At 36.3% G+C, this 15585-nt stretch overlaps 1 protein-coding gene, 1 long non-coding RNA gene and 1 pseudogene across 3 annotated transcripts; 1 reads left to right on the top strand and 2 right to left on the bottom strand.

The window, feature by feature from the left end:
- The first annotated feature begins 22 nt into the window (after positions 1 to 22).
- LOC114747583 (tRNA (guanosine(18)-2'-O)-methyltransferase-like) lies at positions 23 to 2918 on the top strand (annotated as a pseudogene).
- Positions 2919 to 3166: 248 nt separating this feature from the next.
- On the bottom strand, positions 3167 to 5346 carry LOC114747584 (uncharacterized). Of its 2 annotated transcripts, none has more exons than XR_003740392.1 (5): positions 5267 to 5346; positions 4922 to 4984; positions 4575 to 4657; positions 4064 to 4491; positions 3167 to 3618 (listed from the first exon to the last, which is right to left on the bottom strand). It is a non-coding gene; the product is annotated as an uncharacterized LOC114747584 (long non-coding RNA). The 2 variants fall into 2 exon arrangements; XR_003740393.1 differs by having other exon boundaries at positions 4938 to 4984.
- A 1602-nt stretch (positions 5347 to 6948) lies between these two features.
- LOC114747581 (probable ubiquitin conjugation factor E4) lies at positions 6949 to 14859 on the bottom strand (the record flags this gene model as incomplete). Its single annotated transcript, XM_028935932.1, is given in 17 exon segments — positions 6949 to 7383; positions 7474 to 7563; positions 7824 to 7988; positions 8067 to 8159; positions 8690 to 8812; positions 8952 to 9047; positions 9137 to 9340; positions 9778 to 9867; positions 10319 to 10433; positions 10562 to 10674; positions 10776 to 10979; positions 11422 to 11574; positions 11751 to 12009; positions 12099 to 12250; positions 12529 to 12733; positions 13979 to 14534; positions 14537 to 14859. Coding segments are annotated over 17 exon segments (3121 nt in total), but the record flags the coding sequence as incomplete, so codon positions are not given.
- Positions 14860 to 15585: the final 726 nt, after the last annotated feature.

Below are 15585 nucleotides of genomic sequence, written 5' to 3'. Positions count from 1 at the left end.
GAAGAAGCTAGTGGAGATTGGAGAAGCTGCCATTGCTGAACTTGGTGCAACGGTAGCCCATAATGAACACTTGCACAACTCTTCTTCGCACATCTCTCTCTTCTTTCAAATGCAGCCTTCGGTCCACTCCACCCACTCTTCCTGCGCTTTCTCCCGCCTTTTTGCGCACTTCAGGATTAAGGGTTGCTTCCCCATGTTACGCCTCAGCTCAGGAAGCTACTTCAGTCGAACCCATTCACATAAATGACCAATCTTTATCCGAAAATCCCATCATCGAACCCTCTGAAGACCAACCCAACGACACTGTCGAGCACCTGCTCACGCACACCGATGACGTTGCTAGGTTGATGAAGATGGAGCGCAAGACCCTTCATGATGATGCATCTCGGTGGTTTCCATACATTGACAGGTTCAATTGTCAAAATACTTATGTCACAAGTAGTGAGATTCTGGAGGCGGTTGGTCCGTGCATCTCCGATGTGAGGAAGAAGAGGTTCAGGGATGTGGTCCACAACCGGAGCTATTCTGTTTGTTTGGTTGTCGAAGGGCTTAGTGATTTTGGGAATGTTTCTGCTGCATTTCGCTCCGCTGATGCCCTTGGGTTCCAATCCGTTCACGTCGTCTCTTGTGACAGCTCCAAAAGGTGTAAAGACAATTGAGGTGAAAAAAAACTTGTTTTGATCGTTGGATGTGTGACTTACCTGGTTTAGGATTTATTGGCTCTGCTTGCTTTATAACTATTTTTAGTTTCTATTAATTTGTTTCCAATACCCGCCATTCTGTTTTCGTACTGAGAGAGGAACATTGTGATCAGCATTCATTTATTAGCCATTCGATAATTGTAAGTTTTTGTCTATTTAGACTGCTATCATAAAGCTTTTCTTAATTATTCAACATTTGAATGTCAGGCTTTAATATTCATGGGCATGTAGCTTTCACATCTAGAATGCTCTTGTTTTGTTTTTCTAGTTATGTCAAATGCATTTTATTCTTCTATTTTGCCCCCTTTTTTTTTATGGTTTATGAGTGTAATGTGATTTAAATCAGTTTTCTACTTTCCTTCTACCTCGAAATGAATCATTCTTTTCCATTTTGCACATATTGCTTGTGCTTTCTACAACTTACAATTAATATAATGTTGAAGTCAATCATGACCCCGAATAGTGTACCAATTAAGCCCACCGTCCCACACCTTCATACCAGATATTCAGCAAAGTGCTTCACTCTCTCCATGTACCAAATATTTCATGAAGCAGAATCGTCCCTCTGCCAAATATTTATTAAAGTGGCATGCCTTGCTCTCATAGGCTGATACCACCTTTCTTGTGAAGCACTGCACCTAGTCTCTTACAATGATACAAAACAGATGCTTGTCATGAGAATCATGAGAAGATGCTTCATTCAAATTTCACCTGCATCAATCATCAACCTATTAACCTGCCTTGACATTTCAGGTACAGAGAAAATCGCCATGTGAGCATGGGTGCTGAGAATGGTTGGACATTGAACTGTGGGATTCTACAAAGGAGTGCTTTGAAGTGTTGAAATCTCGTGGTTATCGAATCGCAACAACACATTTGGGATTGGATACAGTACTGTTTGAGCAGCTTGGTTTAGTTTATACAAGCATTTTGCATATATTTGTGTGTTCTATGCACTTGTAAATAAATTTCACTGTATGCAATTTCCTGCTATGTACAGGTTTCCATTTATGACTTGGACTGGTCATGCCCTACTGCAATCATAGTCGGGAATGAGAGTAGGTAATTTGATTCATGCCCTTCATCTCACTTGTGTAAGAGCTTACCGATGCCTTGAAGAAGCTGCTTTGTTTCAAGTTTAGGCTTTAAATGGACATTTTGAATGACTGATTAAGTCATTCTGTCATTGCACACGGAAATTACCCATGTAATACTCTAAAGTTATCATTTCTGCTGGTCTGCGTCTCCAAATATGATCTAATTTAAATGTCATTGGTTCTTTACTTAGTGATTCATCAACAATTAGTAGTCAGAAGATATCAGACAGCCTTGGAACTTAACTAAATGTCGAATAGTTATCATATCTCTTAGAGCATGGAGTTCATTTTTGTATTGAGTTTTTGTATTTGGTCAACAGAGTTTAAGGTGTTATTGCAGGGGTATTAGTGATGAGGCTTTGGAGTTGTCTGATTTGCACTGCAGTATTCCCATGAAAGGGATGGTGGACTCTTTCAATGTTTCAGTTGCCGCAGGAATCCTCATGCACCATGCTGTTTGTGACCGAATATCTCGGATGGTAATGGTTGTAGTTTTGTGCTCTATATGGTACATAAGGAACTATCAATCTAATTTATTTATTTATTTATGGTATGGTGGACCATTTTGGTCAGCCTGTTGCGTCTTCCATCTGAATCAAAGAGCTGGTATGCTTGTATGAGAATAAAGGATTTAAACACGGTTTTGTATCAAAATTTGACTAAATTTGCAACCGCTCCTGTGCCTTCAAGGCTTCTTCATCTTGTTGTAAAGTTACATCAACCGGTTTTAAATCTTGATCATCATGATTGTGCTGAATCTGACGATACCTTGATTTATTGCAGGGTTGTCATGGTGATCTGACATTGGAAGAAAGCCAAATCTTACTTGCCGAGTTCTCATTGCGCCATAGCAAGAGTGCCATTAGTATTGTCCATGAATATGCAAAGCGCAAGTCAACTCTGTTGACCTGAGATGAGAACTATAGCAGGAACGTGACATTCCTAATCAGAGACTGGCAAATCTTCCAAGTAACTTCACACGACTGATTCGTACAAACTGGCACGGCAAACACACCAGTGTATTAGGTTTACCAAGGACAGTGTGGTGCTTACTATAGAATACAAACACCTTTTTAGAATGACGACTCTGCATGATTAATCCATTCTTACTCTTATTCTTTCCACCACATTTTCTGTTAGCATGTATCTGTTTTGCAGTATTAACCCAAAAAAAAGTGAAATCTGTCATTCATCGATATTTGAAACAACTTTTTGTTTGCTATAAAATAACTTTGACAAACCGAATTACTCGAGTCATGTGTTGTGATTTATTTTTCAATTTTCCTGCCGTATGTGACTCTTTAATCTAAGAAAAAAAATTTATCAATGCAAAGGTTAAAAGTAGAGGTACAAGTTGTAACGATCCCATTATTGATAAAACTACAATGTACTACCCGCACGATGCGCAGAGAGATTGTAATTAAAAAAAAATGTTATCTTTTATTTTATTGAGTAAAACATAGTAACATAAACTAAAAAATTCTAACCTTGTTAACACAAAAAAAAAAAAAAAAGAAATTAAATTCTGTCCTCTATTATTTGCCACGCATGCTTCTTCAATCCATTTATGCTTTTCAATCTCGACAGTGCAATGTATGATAAATCATGTATGAAAACTGGCTTTAGTAAATGGATCCCAATATGACAAAGTGATTGTACTTGATTTTTGTTGATAGTCATAGCAAAACATGGATTGATTGAGAATTTCCTCCTTCACATACGAAATTGCCATCTGCTTTCTAAAAGATTCATGGCCATCTGATTAAACACTTCAATTTGGTTTGATTTCATTCATATGCAAGGGTGCCAATGTTCGGTACCTAAAAACAATATCATAAAAGAAAATCAATTAACCTAAATTAGTCAATGGCTTATAATAAAATTTGATATCAAAGGTTCCTAAAAATGACCAAGAAACAACTACTCACATCTGCTAATGTCAAAATGTTTCATGACATTCAGTAAAGATAATACTTGCATTAAAGAAATAAACTCGACAATATAAAGTGGGTGTCTTGAGTACTGTTCATTAAGTAATGTGTAGGTCAAAGTTGAATGCAAAAAAAATTTGAGAAACACATTCCCAACACATTATACAGGAGTGTCAAAACTCCATAAAATGAGAAAGAAAGAAATTGAACACCTTGAAATACATTCCAGAAGAAAATACTACCTCCACAATGTCAATACCACAGTCAACTCCTTGAAAGCAAAAATATTAAAACACACATAACATATATATCAAATATAAATTAAGCAGAATACCTATGGTCTTCATCACGTCGGAGGAAGTTCCATACCAAGACTACTTACAAACAGGAATAGCAAACCCCACTCCTACTTGGAACACCTAAGGGGAGTCTGCGGTCCAACTCAAGGCACCCACGAGCAAGGTGAACAAAAACAACAGATTGATTATAAAAATTATGAATTAAAACATTACATGACAAAAACTTCATAATATTTAGTTGTCAAAATGTCAAATAATGCAAGTAATGCGGTTAAAACCAACATATCGTCCCATTCATGATCGCATAAGATATTCAGGAATTAATGATAAATTCAATAGGTCACCTTGCACTATGTCAAACACTCTAAAGTCCACTTACTGATACAGGCCACTAACACAAACCATGACCAACAACCACTTTTAATGTTGTTGTTGGGAAAGCGTCTTATAAGAGAGGTGACAACTATGCAGAAGAAAACCAAGCACATGAACATAAGCATATTAGGAGATTGCCCAAAAATTCAGGAATCTATATTTAAAACTCACTGAGTGTTCATGGGAACCTATCTGTCTCTCGAAGACCTTGAAATAGTATAGCAGAAACAGTGCAAAGATCAACTCTGGAGTTGCTGAAAAAGCAAATATGGACTTCATCAATTTCCAGAGGCAAAGTTTTCAAAATATGTCTTGAGAGATAGGGAACAATATAGGGTAAGGGTAAGCAGAAATTGTATGAGATGCACGTCTTTTACACTTTTCATTTTTAATGGAAATCAACATCAGTGAGATGATTCTTTATTAATATTCTTCTTCTAGACTTGTTAATCGGTAGTAAGATCTAAAAAACAACTTATAAGGAAAACGAAGTCTACTAATGAAGTTCTGATTTATACCAAATGAAAATTATACCAGACTCGACTTTATCATCACAAATTGACAACTTGCACGCCAAGTACCTGAACAATGGGAGCAAAAAGTATCAGCGACCCATTTTGAAATAAATAGAAGTATAAATTAAACTGCACATTGAAGGATTAAGAACAAAACATCCTCAGGAGTCAGATGTTATTTTCATATTGAAATGCCCAACGACCGGTCCAGTTTAATAATATAATATAATGAAGATGAAAACTATCAATTTGATCCTCAATTGCATTGACATATATTAGTAAATTTATTTGACACCAGATACTTATTCAGAGAAAGTAAAAATAGATCAATTAAATTGAGAAGATCACCTGATAAGACAATCTCAGTGTGTTATAACGATCTTTGATCTCGAAGAAGATAGTGAAAAGCGTTGAGGTGATAATGAAAGCCTTGTCATGGGAGCATTAGCTGTAACAAACACTATTGATTAAGTATTTGATTCATGAATCTGAGAGAAAATACTTCCAATAAGCACACCCAAATGATTATAGGGTTAGAGAGAGACAGTACGCACTAAAAACAAATGGACCACCGTTCATCTTCTTAGTGAAGTAGAAAGCAATGGGTTTTGCCTCACGATTTGCCTAGATATATGTCTTGCTCACTATTTTTGACTCTATGGGTTGTTTTTCTCGCACCTTTTCATGTGATTTGATCTCTCCTTTTTAGTAAACTCATGGAACCCTACTCCTAGTGCATCCCCCGAGCAACATCAGAGGCTCTCTTTAGGTTGAAACAGTGACTTGGTAAAATTTCTCGGCCATCACTAACAACGACTAAACTGATAATGAAAGGCATAAAACTAAATTCTAATTAAAAAAAATTTAAGAGGAACATAAATGCCTGAGATGCGGGATTGGTTTACTGTGTCATTCCATTGCTTTTTTAGCACCACCATGGACGGCATATCCCCACACTATCCACACACTTACGGGGTGCCAAGCCACCAATTTACATCACCTTCTAACACTGGGCCAGAGAGATTTGAATCTGAGGTGAGGAGAACGGAGACAAAAGGAGAGAAAAGAAGAAGCATAAAGGCACTGGCAAAAGAACAATCCAAAAGTTTCTTTTTTTTTTTTAAATTCTTGATCTTAGTGGCACTGGAAAATCCTCTAACAGGACAAACATTTGTGACGGGAGGTTTAAAATTTAAAATTTGAAAGTCCCAACCAAGCCGTGCAAAAGCCACGTACATGCATTAAATGAAGTTAGCCAAATAGAAGCCCAAGATTTATATTATTTTAATCAAATTGGCTTATGAACAGTAATATGTGTCTGAAGCCATTAGTAAGCCGTTTTAGGAATTGGCTTGGTGGAAGAGTTTTATTGTATGTATTGATGATGATTGATATTGATGATGATGTTATTTTCACCCCTAAATATTTTAATCTAATGTTTAATCACCGTCATAACTCATCATTATTACATAAAATTAATTTATAAAGTCAACGACTGGAGTGAGTTGTAGGAGATATGACTATGTCAAAACTGAGTGTCTTTCATATTAAGCATAATGAAACACAGTAGAGGAGCTATTTGGGGCGCCCCAAAGGCATTTCCTAAATTCCATTTGTACACGTCACTGGCATTTGGCTGCCAACTCGCAACTGAAATAGACAAGTTTGCAAGCCCTTTTCTTTCTTTTTTCCAGCCAGACATTTCCTGATCACTAGCTTTCATTTTTAGCAAAGAAACTAGTTAAGTTAAGAAATTAAATTTGATTTTAAATATAAACTTTAATCCATTTTATTCTTCAAATCCAAAAATCTAAAATATCACACATGAAGAATGTTTTCATCCAAAGGTAATTAAGATTAAAGAGGGCATTTTAGAGGGAAACAACAACTCATTTGTTACCCTAAAAAAAACCAATTTAACTAATTTTTTTAATATTTACAAATTAATTATCTGAAAAAAAAAAAAGAAGAGGTAGTACCTCATATTCTGGGACACCCAAACTTAATGCGCAATCTCAAGCTCTTTGGGATCTTGTAAATATAACATTTAACATTTAGAATCCCAAACTTTTGTGCCTTGTGTAGAATAAAATTTGAATTCGTAGTCAAAATTAAAATCACAAGTTCTTCACCCAACTTGCCAAAATATCTTTACAGCTTCAACTACTAACGACTAGATTACATTATACAAAAATAAATGAAACTAAGATCCACATCTAGCATTATTATGCAGACCACAAGAACCAAATTCTTCATTCCAAAAGCTATGAAACCCTGAAAAGTTCCTAATCAATCAACATTTCCTCATTCGTGGTCTGAATTGCGGCCTTGCTACTCTGCATACTTTGGCCTTTATCATGTTTCTTCAATCCCTGGGACCTCACAAACTCCTCAATTCTGGCCTTCAGTTCATCATCAGGAATCAGCATATCGACAGTGAGGTGAGAACGATTGAATGGGTCAGTCTGTATAGACAACCATATTGGCACGGATTAGAAAAATTAATTCCCCCACCGAATAAATGACTAATGAAGGAGATAAGATTAAAGGGGTACGCTATCACTCAGAAGATGCCTCTGGATGACAGGACGATCAACTGTGATCCTTGAAGAAGGTAAGATAACCGGATCTTTCATCAGAGTGTACTGCAATAGAAAGAAGGTCAGATCTCTGAGCCAACATTGAGACTTCCGGAGAAGGTTTAATTGACAGCCAAGAACATGAGCGCCAACACCAACAACAACACCAACACCAAACACCCCCCCCCCCCCAAAAAAAGGGAAAAAAAAGAAAAAGATCCTCTACATCAACCCATTCCCAATGCAGCGTGAGCATAGTATAGATTAACTAAGTTAGTCACCAATTACTCTTATAGCAGAGTTGCACAGAGAAGCCTGAAATATACCTGAATCGGATCAAGGAATTCATCTGGTATTTCCCCTAAAGCAGCTTCAGCATCCATGGCCTCCGAAGCAGCCACTTTTGCTTTAGCACCGAGTTCAACAAATTCATGTATAACTCTTCCATCCTCACCTATTCTCCGAAGGACATCTGCTGCAGCACTAAACAGCTGCAACAAAACTCCAAGTGTCAAATTGCACTGGATTATAGAAATTCAGAGCAGGGGAATAAGTCAAAAGACAATAACCTGATCATTGTATGATCGACCATCCTTGGAGATGGCAGATGGGAAGATGTTGTTGGTATCACCTCTGGCTAGATGAACATAAATGTGCACAATCTTCAGATGGGAGAAACATATTGGAATCAGTAATTATCTTTCCAACCATGATGTAACACAAACATGAATACGGCATCTCATCATAAACCATTGAACATGTACTCCAAGTAGGTTCAATTTGGAAGGCTAGAATGAAATGAAATTGAAAATTCCAGAGTAAATTTTAAAATATCATCGTATCAAGATGTAGTTCTCAGTGCAGCTTATAACATAGATGAAACTAGCAAGAAATACAGCAGAAAATTATAATTAAATAACAATAACTTTGCAACTTAATTTATCAATTCCCCCTTCTCTCTTATTATGACCTCCAAGTTAATCTATGATATATTATAAAAGCTTTAATTCACTTTAGATCATGTATTCGTTCAAATCTACAAACAGAAACATGAATTCAATTAATTTATTACAAAAACATACAGACCACCAAGAAAATCATATCATCTCTCCTGAATCCTCTCAAAAATCTCGCAGAAGAAAAAAGGGGCAAATAAATTAAAAATAAGGCTTCAGATATAATCAATGCCAACCTGCTTAAGCAAATGCTTGGGACGGAATTCATACTTTTCAGGATCTTTCAGACTAAGTGATTTTCTTTGGGGACCCACCAATTGCAGAAGAAAGTAATTGAGCATGCTGGCCACTCTTTCAACCTTGGGGAAAAAAAATGAAAGCATAATTATATTAATAAGTGCAAAAGAAGAATGACAAAATTTTAGGAAAATATTTGAGATTATCCATTGAATAAGCTTCCATTAGATAGCAAATGTTGGAGTGATATAAAGAAATTACCATCTCAGGAAGAAGGAAAGGAGCAGTAATCTGCTCTGAAGTAAACGCAAGCATACTGACATCTTCATTTGCCAACTTCATATCTATTCTAATAATCTACAAAATCATCCAGTAAACACGCTTTGTTCAGTGTCTATAATTCAAAAACAAAAGCAGATATTATTGGATATACAAATCAGACAAACATTTTCTTGTGAGTGGAATAGCCGGGTCCTCTCCTGCCTTTCTTGAGCTGGTCGACGCTCCCATTCACTGGTATTTGACATCTCAGCTTCCAATTCTTTTAGCTCAAGAATTTTGTTCAAACTTTCATCTAGAAGATAAATACTATCATTGATCAAGAAGTTTAAGAAATTTAGATAGACGCCCTTTTCCTCTTCTTTAGCAATCTGGGGGAGAAAAAAGGAAGGAAAAAAAATATCAGCAAATTAGAAACACATACCTGTGGTGTGAAATTACAATCTCAAACACTCTTTCCGGTTCAAAATACAGGCATCAAATAACTAAATCAAGCAACTCAAAAAGGTTGGCTAAAATTGGTTAAAGATAATATATATGTAAAAATTGCAACTTATTTTCCCATAATACCTTTATTATGGAGAGGGTAAGCGGAAGAAAGAATGGGTGGAAAAAGAGAAGAAAGAATGAAAAAACGATATGAGAGAGACATATAATTAATTAGAGATAAAAATGGGGGAAAATGCATTAAATGATTAGACATTCAAATTGCATTTTATTTAAAAAAATTAAAAAAAAAAAAAAACCAAGCCCCTCAAAGATTTGATGTTTATATTTTGAACCAGAGGAAGTATATTTTATACAGTACCTGTCTCCAGGCATTACGATGACTAGGGACCTGCCACAGGTATTCTAGCAGTTCGGCAATATTATGGCGGATATTAAACTTGTCATAAAACTGCAATGCAAAAATGACGATTAAGGAAATCTTGTACTCAGATGAATGGTATCAGTTACTGCAAGATTGTAACCCTTGTAAAATGTACATGTAGATATGCACAGGTATTTAGGAAACCACACTGGGAGAATTCCAATAATATGACATATAAATGGAGGAAACGTTAGAAATACACTTCTACATTACCCCTAACATTGTTAATCAGTCATAACCTTTTTGTTATAATAAAACAAGTTTTATTTAATGCCATATAATTGTACTAAGTGAACAAAATACAAGACCTCAAATAGAACGCTTTATTAATACCCAAGCTTGAGATTCAATGCAATTATCAAGAAAAAGGGTGATTTAAGAACAATTTTGATAAGTTCCTTTCATTAATCCAGAAACATACAGCATAAGATACACAATCGGCTGTACGTCACCAAGATAGCCATGAACCGTAGCAAACCTGAGTGTGAGAACCAGTAAACTCAATGTCAACGTAAAGCTTCAAAAGATTCCTCACAAGGTACTCAAGAGACAGCTGGTGCCCTTCAAATAGAGTGGCTGTAGCAGATGACCCACTGCACAAAGGGGGTAAAAGGGGGAACACAAAAGAACCAATTAAAAACTTAAACATATCAAGGAAGATTTAGAAATAAGTGTGACAAAGAAGTTAACAGCGTCATGCAACAGAAGGACATCAAATCACCTCCTACGCGGCATCCAGCAATTCAAGACTTCAACCATCTTTGCCCTCAAATATGGATTTTTGATAAATTCAGGACTGGCCATGAACATAATAATGAAGTTCATGAATTCATCCTGCAGAACAATATTAGATGCAGCATAATGATTAATGCATAAGCAGAAAAAGTTGTATGTTAAAGAACAAAACAAATAAAGCTCCTGGAGGCAGAGTCTACCAGCACAACCCCATCTAAGGCTTTTGGAATTCGAGAAGCAAATATGAGCAATTCCATTGCATCTTCTACAAAATGCTCGGGCATCGAAGCAAATACCATTGGGCAAGTTGATGGTAGAGGCATCTTGAATCCCCCAACCAAGCCAACCAACCAAACAATCATCAAGCGGTAGAAGGAAAGAGCATTTTGAATAAATGTGTTATCCTAAGGAAAACCAGAAGAAAATAAGTCACTATCAGAACATTAAAAATTTAAGGCAGAGAAAGTTATAGCATAAACTACATATGATTTGCAAAACAAGGAGTGAACTTTTGAGACTTTAATCCATAAGATGGAAGATAAATTATCTCTGGTTATATAATGGTGCACTTGGTTCAAAAGCTCATGCTAATGAGTCATATTTCAAAGTATACTAGTAGAGGATCTTTTCAATTTCCATTTGTACCAAGCACCGCATAAGAAAATTGAGAAATGATAACCATTGCTAAGAGAGTGTAAAGGAATATAAACTTAATATTTTCTGAGTTCCATCACCGAACATGAAAACTAGGAGCGCCTGATTATCGTTGTTTCAATTGCGTGCATGCAACTGCATGTGTTAGCAGAAATAGCAATCAAATCCCAAAGAGCAAAGTGGCAGACCTACCCGCAATATCTGAGCTTCATAACAAAGCTTTTCCTGTGAGTACTCCTCTATTTGTTTTTCAAGTCGAGCTATATCTAAATCCAACTGAGGAGATGGTGACTGTGCCTGCGTGTCTTTGAGTGTTAAAAGAGAATCTTCACACCTAGAAAGATCCTGCATAAAATTTCGCTCTAAAGTTTATATTTCACAAAAGATGGAAAAATGGATAATAGATAGACTTAAAAGAATTAAAGCTCATAGAATAAAACAGAGAAGGAACCACAAGCATGACCAACATAATACAATATTAAAACATAAATGTATGCTCAAACACAAAGACATCTGATTACCTGAACTAAGTGTTTGAAGTCAGAAAATGCTTTTAAGAGGCCTAAGTTGAGAACTCTTGCAGTCATAAAGAAGCATTCGCAAATAAATGGGTATTTTGTCTTTTCAGCATGTGATACAGGCTTTGCATTTGCAAGATCACCAGCATTGTTACTACCAGAACTTGTTGCTTCCTGAGATTGCTGCAGACGTTTCTCGCCATCATTACTCTTTAGCCATTCAGCAACTTCCTCAGAAGATGCATGAAGGGCAGTCAAGCCTCTAAAACAGATTCATAACCCAAATTTAGATACAGAGAGATATAAGAAGCTTGCAGAAGAAATTTAACGTTCACTTTTAAAAGCCTTCACCTTAAATCCAGACGGTTTGAATAGTAGACATATTTTGCATCAATCTTATCCCTTTTTGTTAAATTTGCATCTAAAAATGGCTCACAGAGACGAAGCATAACAGCACTGAGATTTACAAACATGCCTGAACTTGCACAAGTTATAGGGTCAACCTGCTCAAAAAGGGGGGGGGGCATAGGTCAAATAGGAGATACTGCCACAAGTTATTAATGTCTTATCATTAGAGATAGAACAGGTATGAGTTAAAAAAGATCAACTAAAACTTATACATTAAAAAATGCAAATATAGATATATAACTATATGTAAGTATTTAATTATATAAAACAACAAAATAGAAGATAATAGATTGAAAAGTTCTACATTCTTACGTGTTTTATCGTATTTTTCACCACACTTCAAATTATGATGCAGTGTGCAGAAGAAAGTTACCTGTATATGAGCCCTGGATGCGTTCTTATTGATTACCTCAGAAAGATACTCAAGTACATTTTCACGAGTATCTGTACTTTTCAGAAGAATGAGGAGAACCTCACTCAGGCCATCATATAAGTTATTCATGACAGTTTTAATCGTGGTGAATGAAGATAGCAAATCAGGTGGACGGCGAGTAGATGCATCCGAAAAGCATTGCTGCCTTTTTTTCAGAAAAAATAAAGGAGGAGTCAGTTTGTTAATAAACTGAAGTCAAATTCAAAACCAAGTAGAAAATAACCCATCCAAACAAAGTCCAAAAGGTGCAAGGGTTAACAATATAGACTCCAACAGGAATTAGCTAGCAGAGAGTAACTTACGCATAAAAGCCAATGAATAAAATGGCAGAGGGATACTACATATGAGTATGACATATTAAGTAAAACAAAAAAGGCAAATAAAAAGAGAAGAAGGACCATAAGTGGGTAATAAACGATGCAAGGGGCAAACAAGTAATCCATCCACTTAGCATAAATGAGGCTGACAAGGTGAAAGCAAGAATATTGTGCTGAAAGTTCCCCAACAAGCACTAGTATGAATGCCCAAAAATACGAAAACCCAAGGTTTCTTTTATTATTAGCAGAGGCATGCATTACGCTTCAAAGCTAAGATTGGCAGAGGAGAGGCGACTACATGAGATTCAGTCATTGGTTCGACAAGGCCAGCAGTTAAATGCAAGATAATTCAACTAAGGAAGCAAGGTATGGTAGTAATAATTTATTAGGAAAAGGAAAAAAAAAAGGAACTTAATCGACTATACTTACACTATATTAAAGTACCAGGCCTTCTCCTTTACCTTTTTCAGCGATGGAGGATGGGGTTGGGAGGGACATTGATAAATTCACCAATAAACAAATGCAGTGCATTTTAGATTACAACACTGTCTGCTGTTTAACATCCGCCGGGTCCCAGCAAAATATGAACTTGAAACATTTAAAACAATTACCGGGAAAAAAGTTTTCTAATTCTCCATCTTAACATATTTGAAAACTAGAAAGCTATAGGACTAAAGAAACTGTTCAATTGATACTTCTCAAGCTATATGGAAAGGATCCTCGAGCTTGACAACATTCCAATTAAATAATCATCTGTTGAGAGACCATCATACTGACCACAGATCTGTTCCCCAGAACCAAAGAATAGAAATAATAAACAAAATAACATCTACTTATTAGGTATAGCTTTTATATTTGCTTAGCTGATTCAGATCGCTGAACTACATTTAGTAGAATGAAAGTAACACTAAAACAAACAGGAAACTAATCTAATTTTCTTTTCAGTACCGTTCTCCTTTATTACCAATGGCAGACAATGAGAAAAGAACCAAATGATCACCAACAATTTCGATTAGATATTAATGTACCCAAAAAATTTACTTTTAAACCATAGAAGCCAAAAGTTCACTCACCCAACGTCTGGCTGACTCTTGAAAAAGTCGTGATCAGGAAGAGCGCTAACATGAAAGAAAGGGCCTAAAATACTTGTCATTTCAATTGCACGTCCATTCATGTAAACTCCTTTAGGAATCCACCAATTGTGGCTTACAAGAGACTTTGCACCAATGGGAAATCTAACCAGGTACAGCAATGCCCTCAAAGAGTCTTGGAAATTCCCAAGAGCTGAAACTTTCATCACACTACCCCTCAACTCCTCATACAACCCTTTCAATATTGGATCCAAACTATCAGAGTCTGAGTCCCTGAAAAATTCCTCCAGAAACCCAGGCGGGCTTTTAACTCCGCCAGCATTGCCACTCCCACCAAAGCCACTGATGGTGCCACCGACCTCAGAGAGAATGAGTGGTAACAATGGCGAGTTCTGATGTTTACTCGCACTAGAATTTCCACTTTGAAACATGTCAGGATTCGCCAAATGAATTCTACAATATGCTACACACAGCTTCTTTGCTTGTTTCACCACGGATTCCATCTCACTCCTCAAACTTTTATCTTTCATGTTTGCAATTTTTTACCCTCATCGTGCGCTCGTTGACAGCAACTGATTAAGTACTGAAAAGGCGATTCAGCAGAAGAGAAACTTCCAGAAAGCCGATCAATCAGAACCCGTTCCATCAAGTCCCGTGAAAGCCTCAATTCGTTGCCCTCGCTGAGAATCTCAGCTGCTGTCAATTCCAAGTAAACGACTCTAGGATCGTTTCCCGTGGCATCAGTGAGGGAAACGAGAAAAATTTTCCTGAGAATTATATCCTCAACTTCTTGAGGAGTCCTCTGGGGTTTTGCGGCCCGCCATATCGTAACCCGAAGGAATCGTCTACTGCTTCTACAATTTCTTCACCGTTCTCACTCAATAATCAAGAAATGAAGAGGCTAACAATAAAAAGAACTAATTTTCAACGAAATTTGCCAAGGTAGAAAGAGAAAAGGATATAAAATCTGGGTATTAAAAAAGATTTAAGTGTAAGGAGACGAATTGAACTTGGACGGAAGGAGGGGAGAACCAGAACCTTCACTTGTTAGATGGAGAAGAGGACCCGAAGGAGAGCAAGACTTCCCCCAAGGATAACCAAGAACGTTTGCTTCATCAAACTCCCTTCTTACTAAAGCCAATTTTCTCACTTATGTGAATATAATACCCGAAAAAAATATGATATAATGTAATGTAATGGCAGCATTCATTCAATCAAAATATTGAGACAATTCTTTTTTTTTTCCTGTTTTTATTGCCAGTATATTTGTCGGTGTTATTTGACTTGTTCCATAGTAACTTTCTTACCCTAACTCCTTATTAGCTATTACCTCCAATCCTAATTATAAAATCCTGTTTGATTTTTATTTGATCCTAAATATAAGATCCCAATACACTTTGTCTCTCATATTTATCCACTTTTTCCAAGATAGTCCTTCTAACAATGGTAGTTCTAACCAATACACTTGATTAGTAAAGATATTTTAGGAAAGACAACACCTATTTATGACAAAATAACTAACTTAACTAAATTCCTTATCTCTCCAAATTAGTCAACTAGGTGTTATAATTAGGACCGGAGGTAGTATT

The sequence above is a fragment of the Neltuma alba genome, unplaced genomic scaffold, assembly GCF_004799145.2.
Source record: "Neltuma alba isolate B1F8T4 unplaced genomic scaffold, ASM479914v2 tig00005374_pilon, whole genome shotgun sequence".
NCBI classification, from domain to species: Eukaryota; Viridiplantae; Streptophyta; class Magnoliopsida; order Fabales; family Fabaceae; genus Neltuma; species Neltuma alba.
Note: the sequence above shows the minus strand (reverse complement) of the source record. Positions and strands in the feature narration are given on the sequence as shown.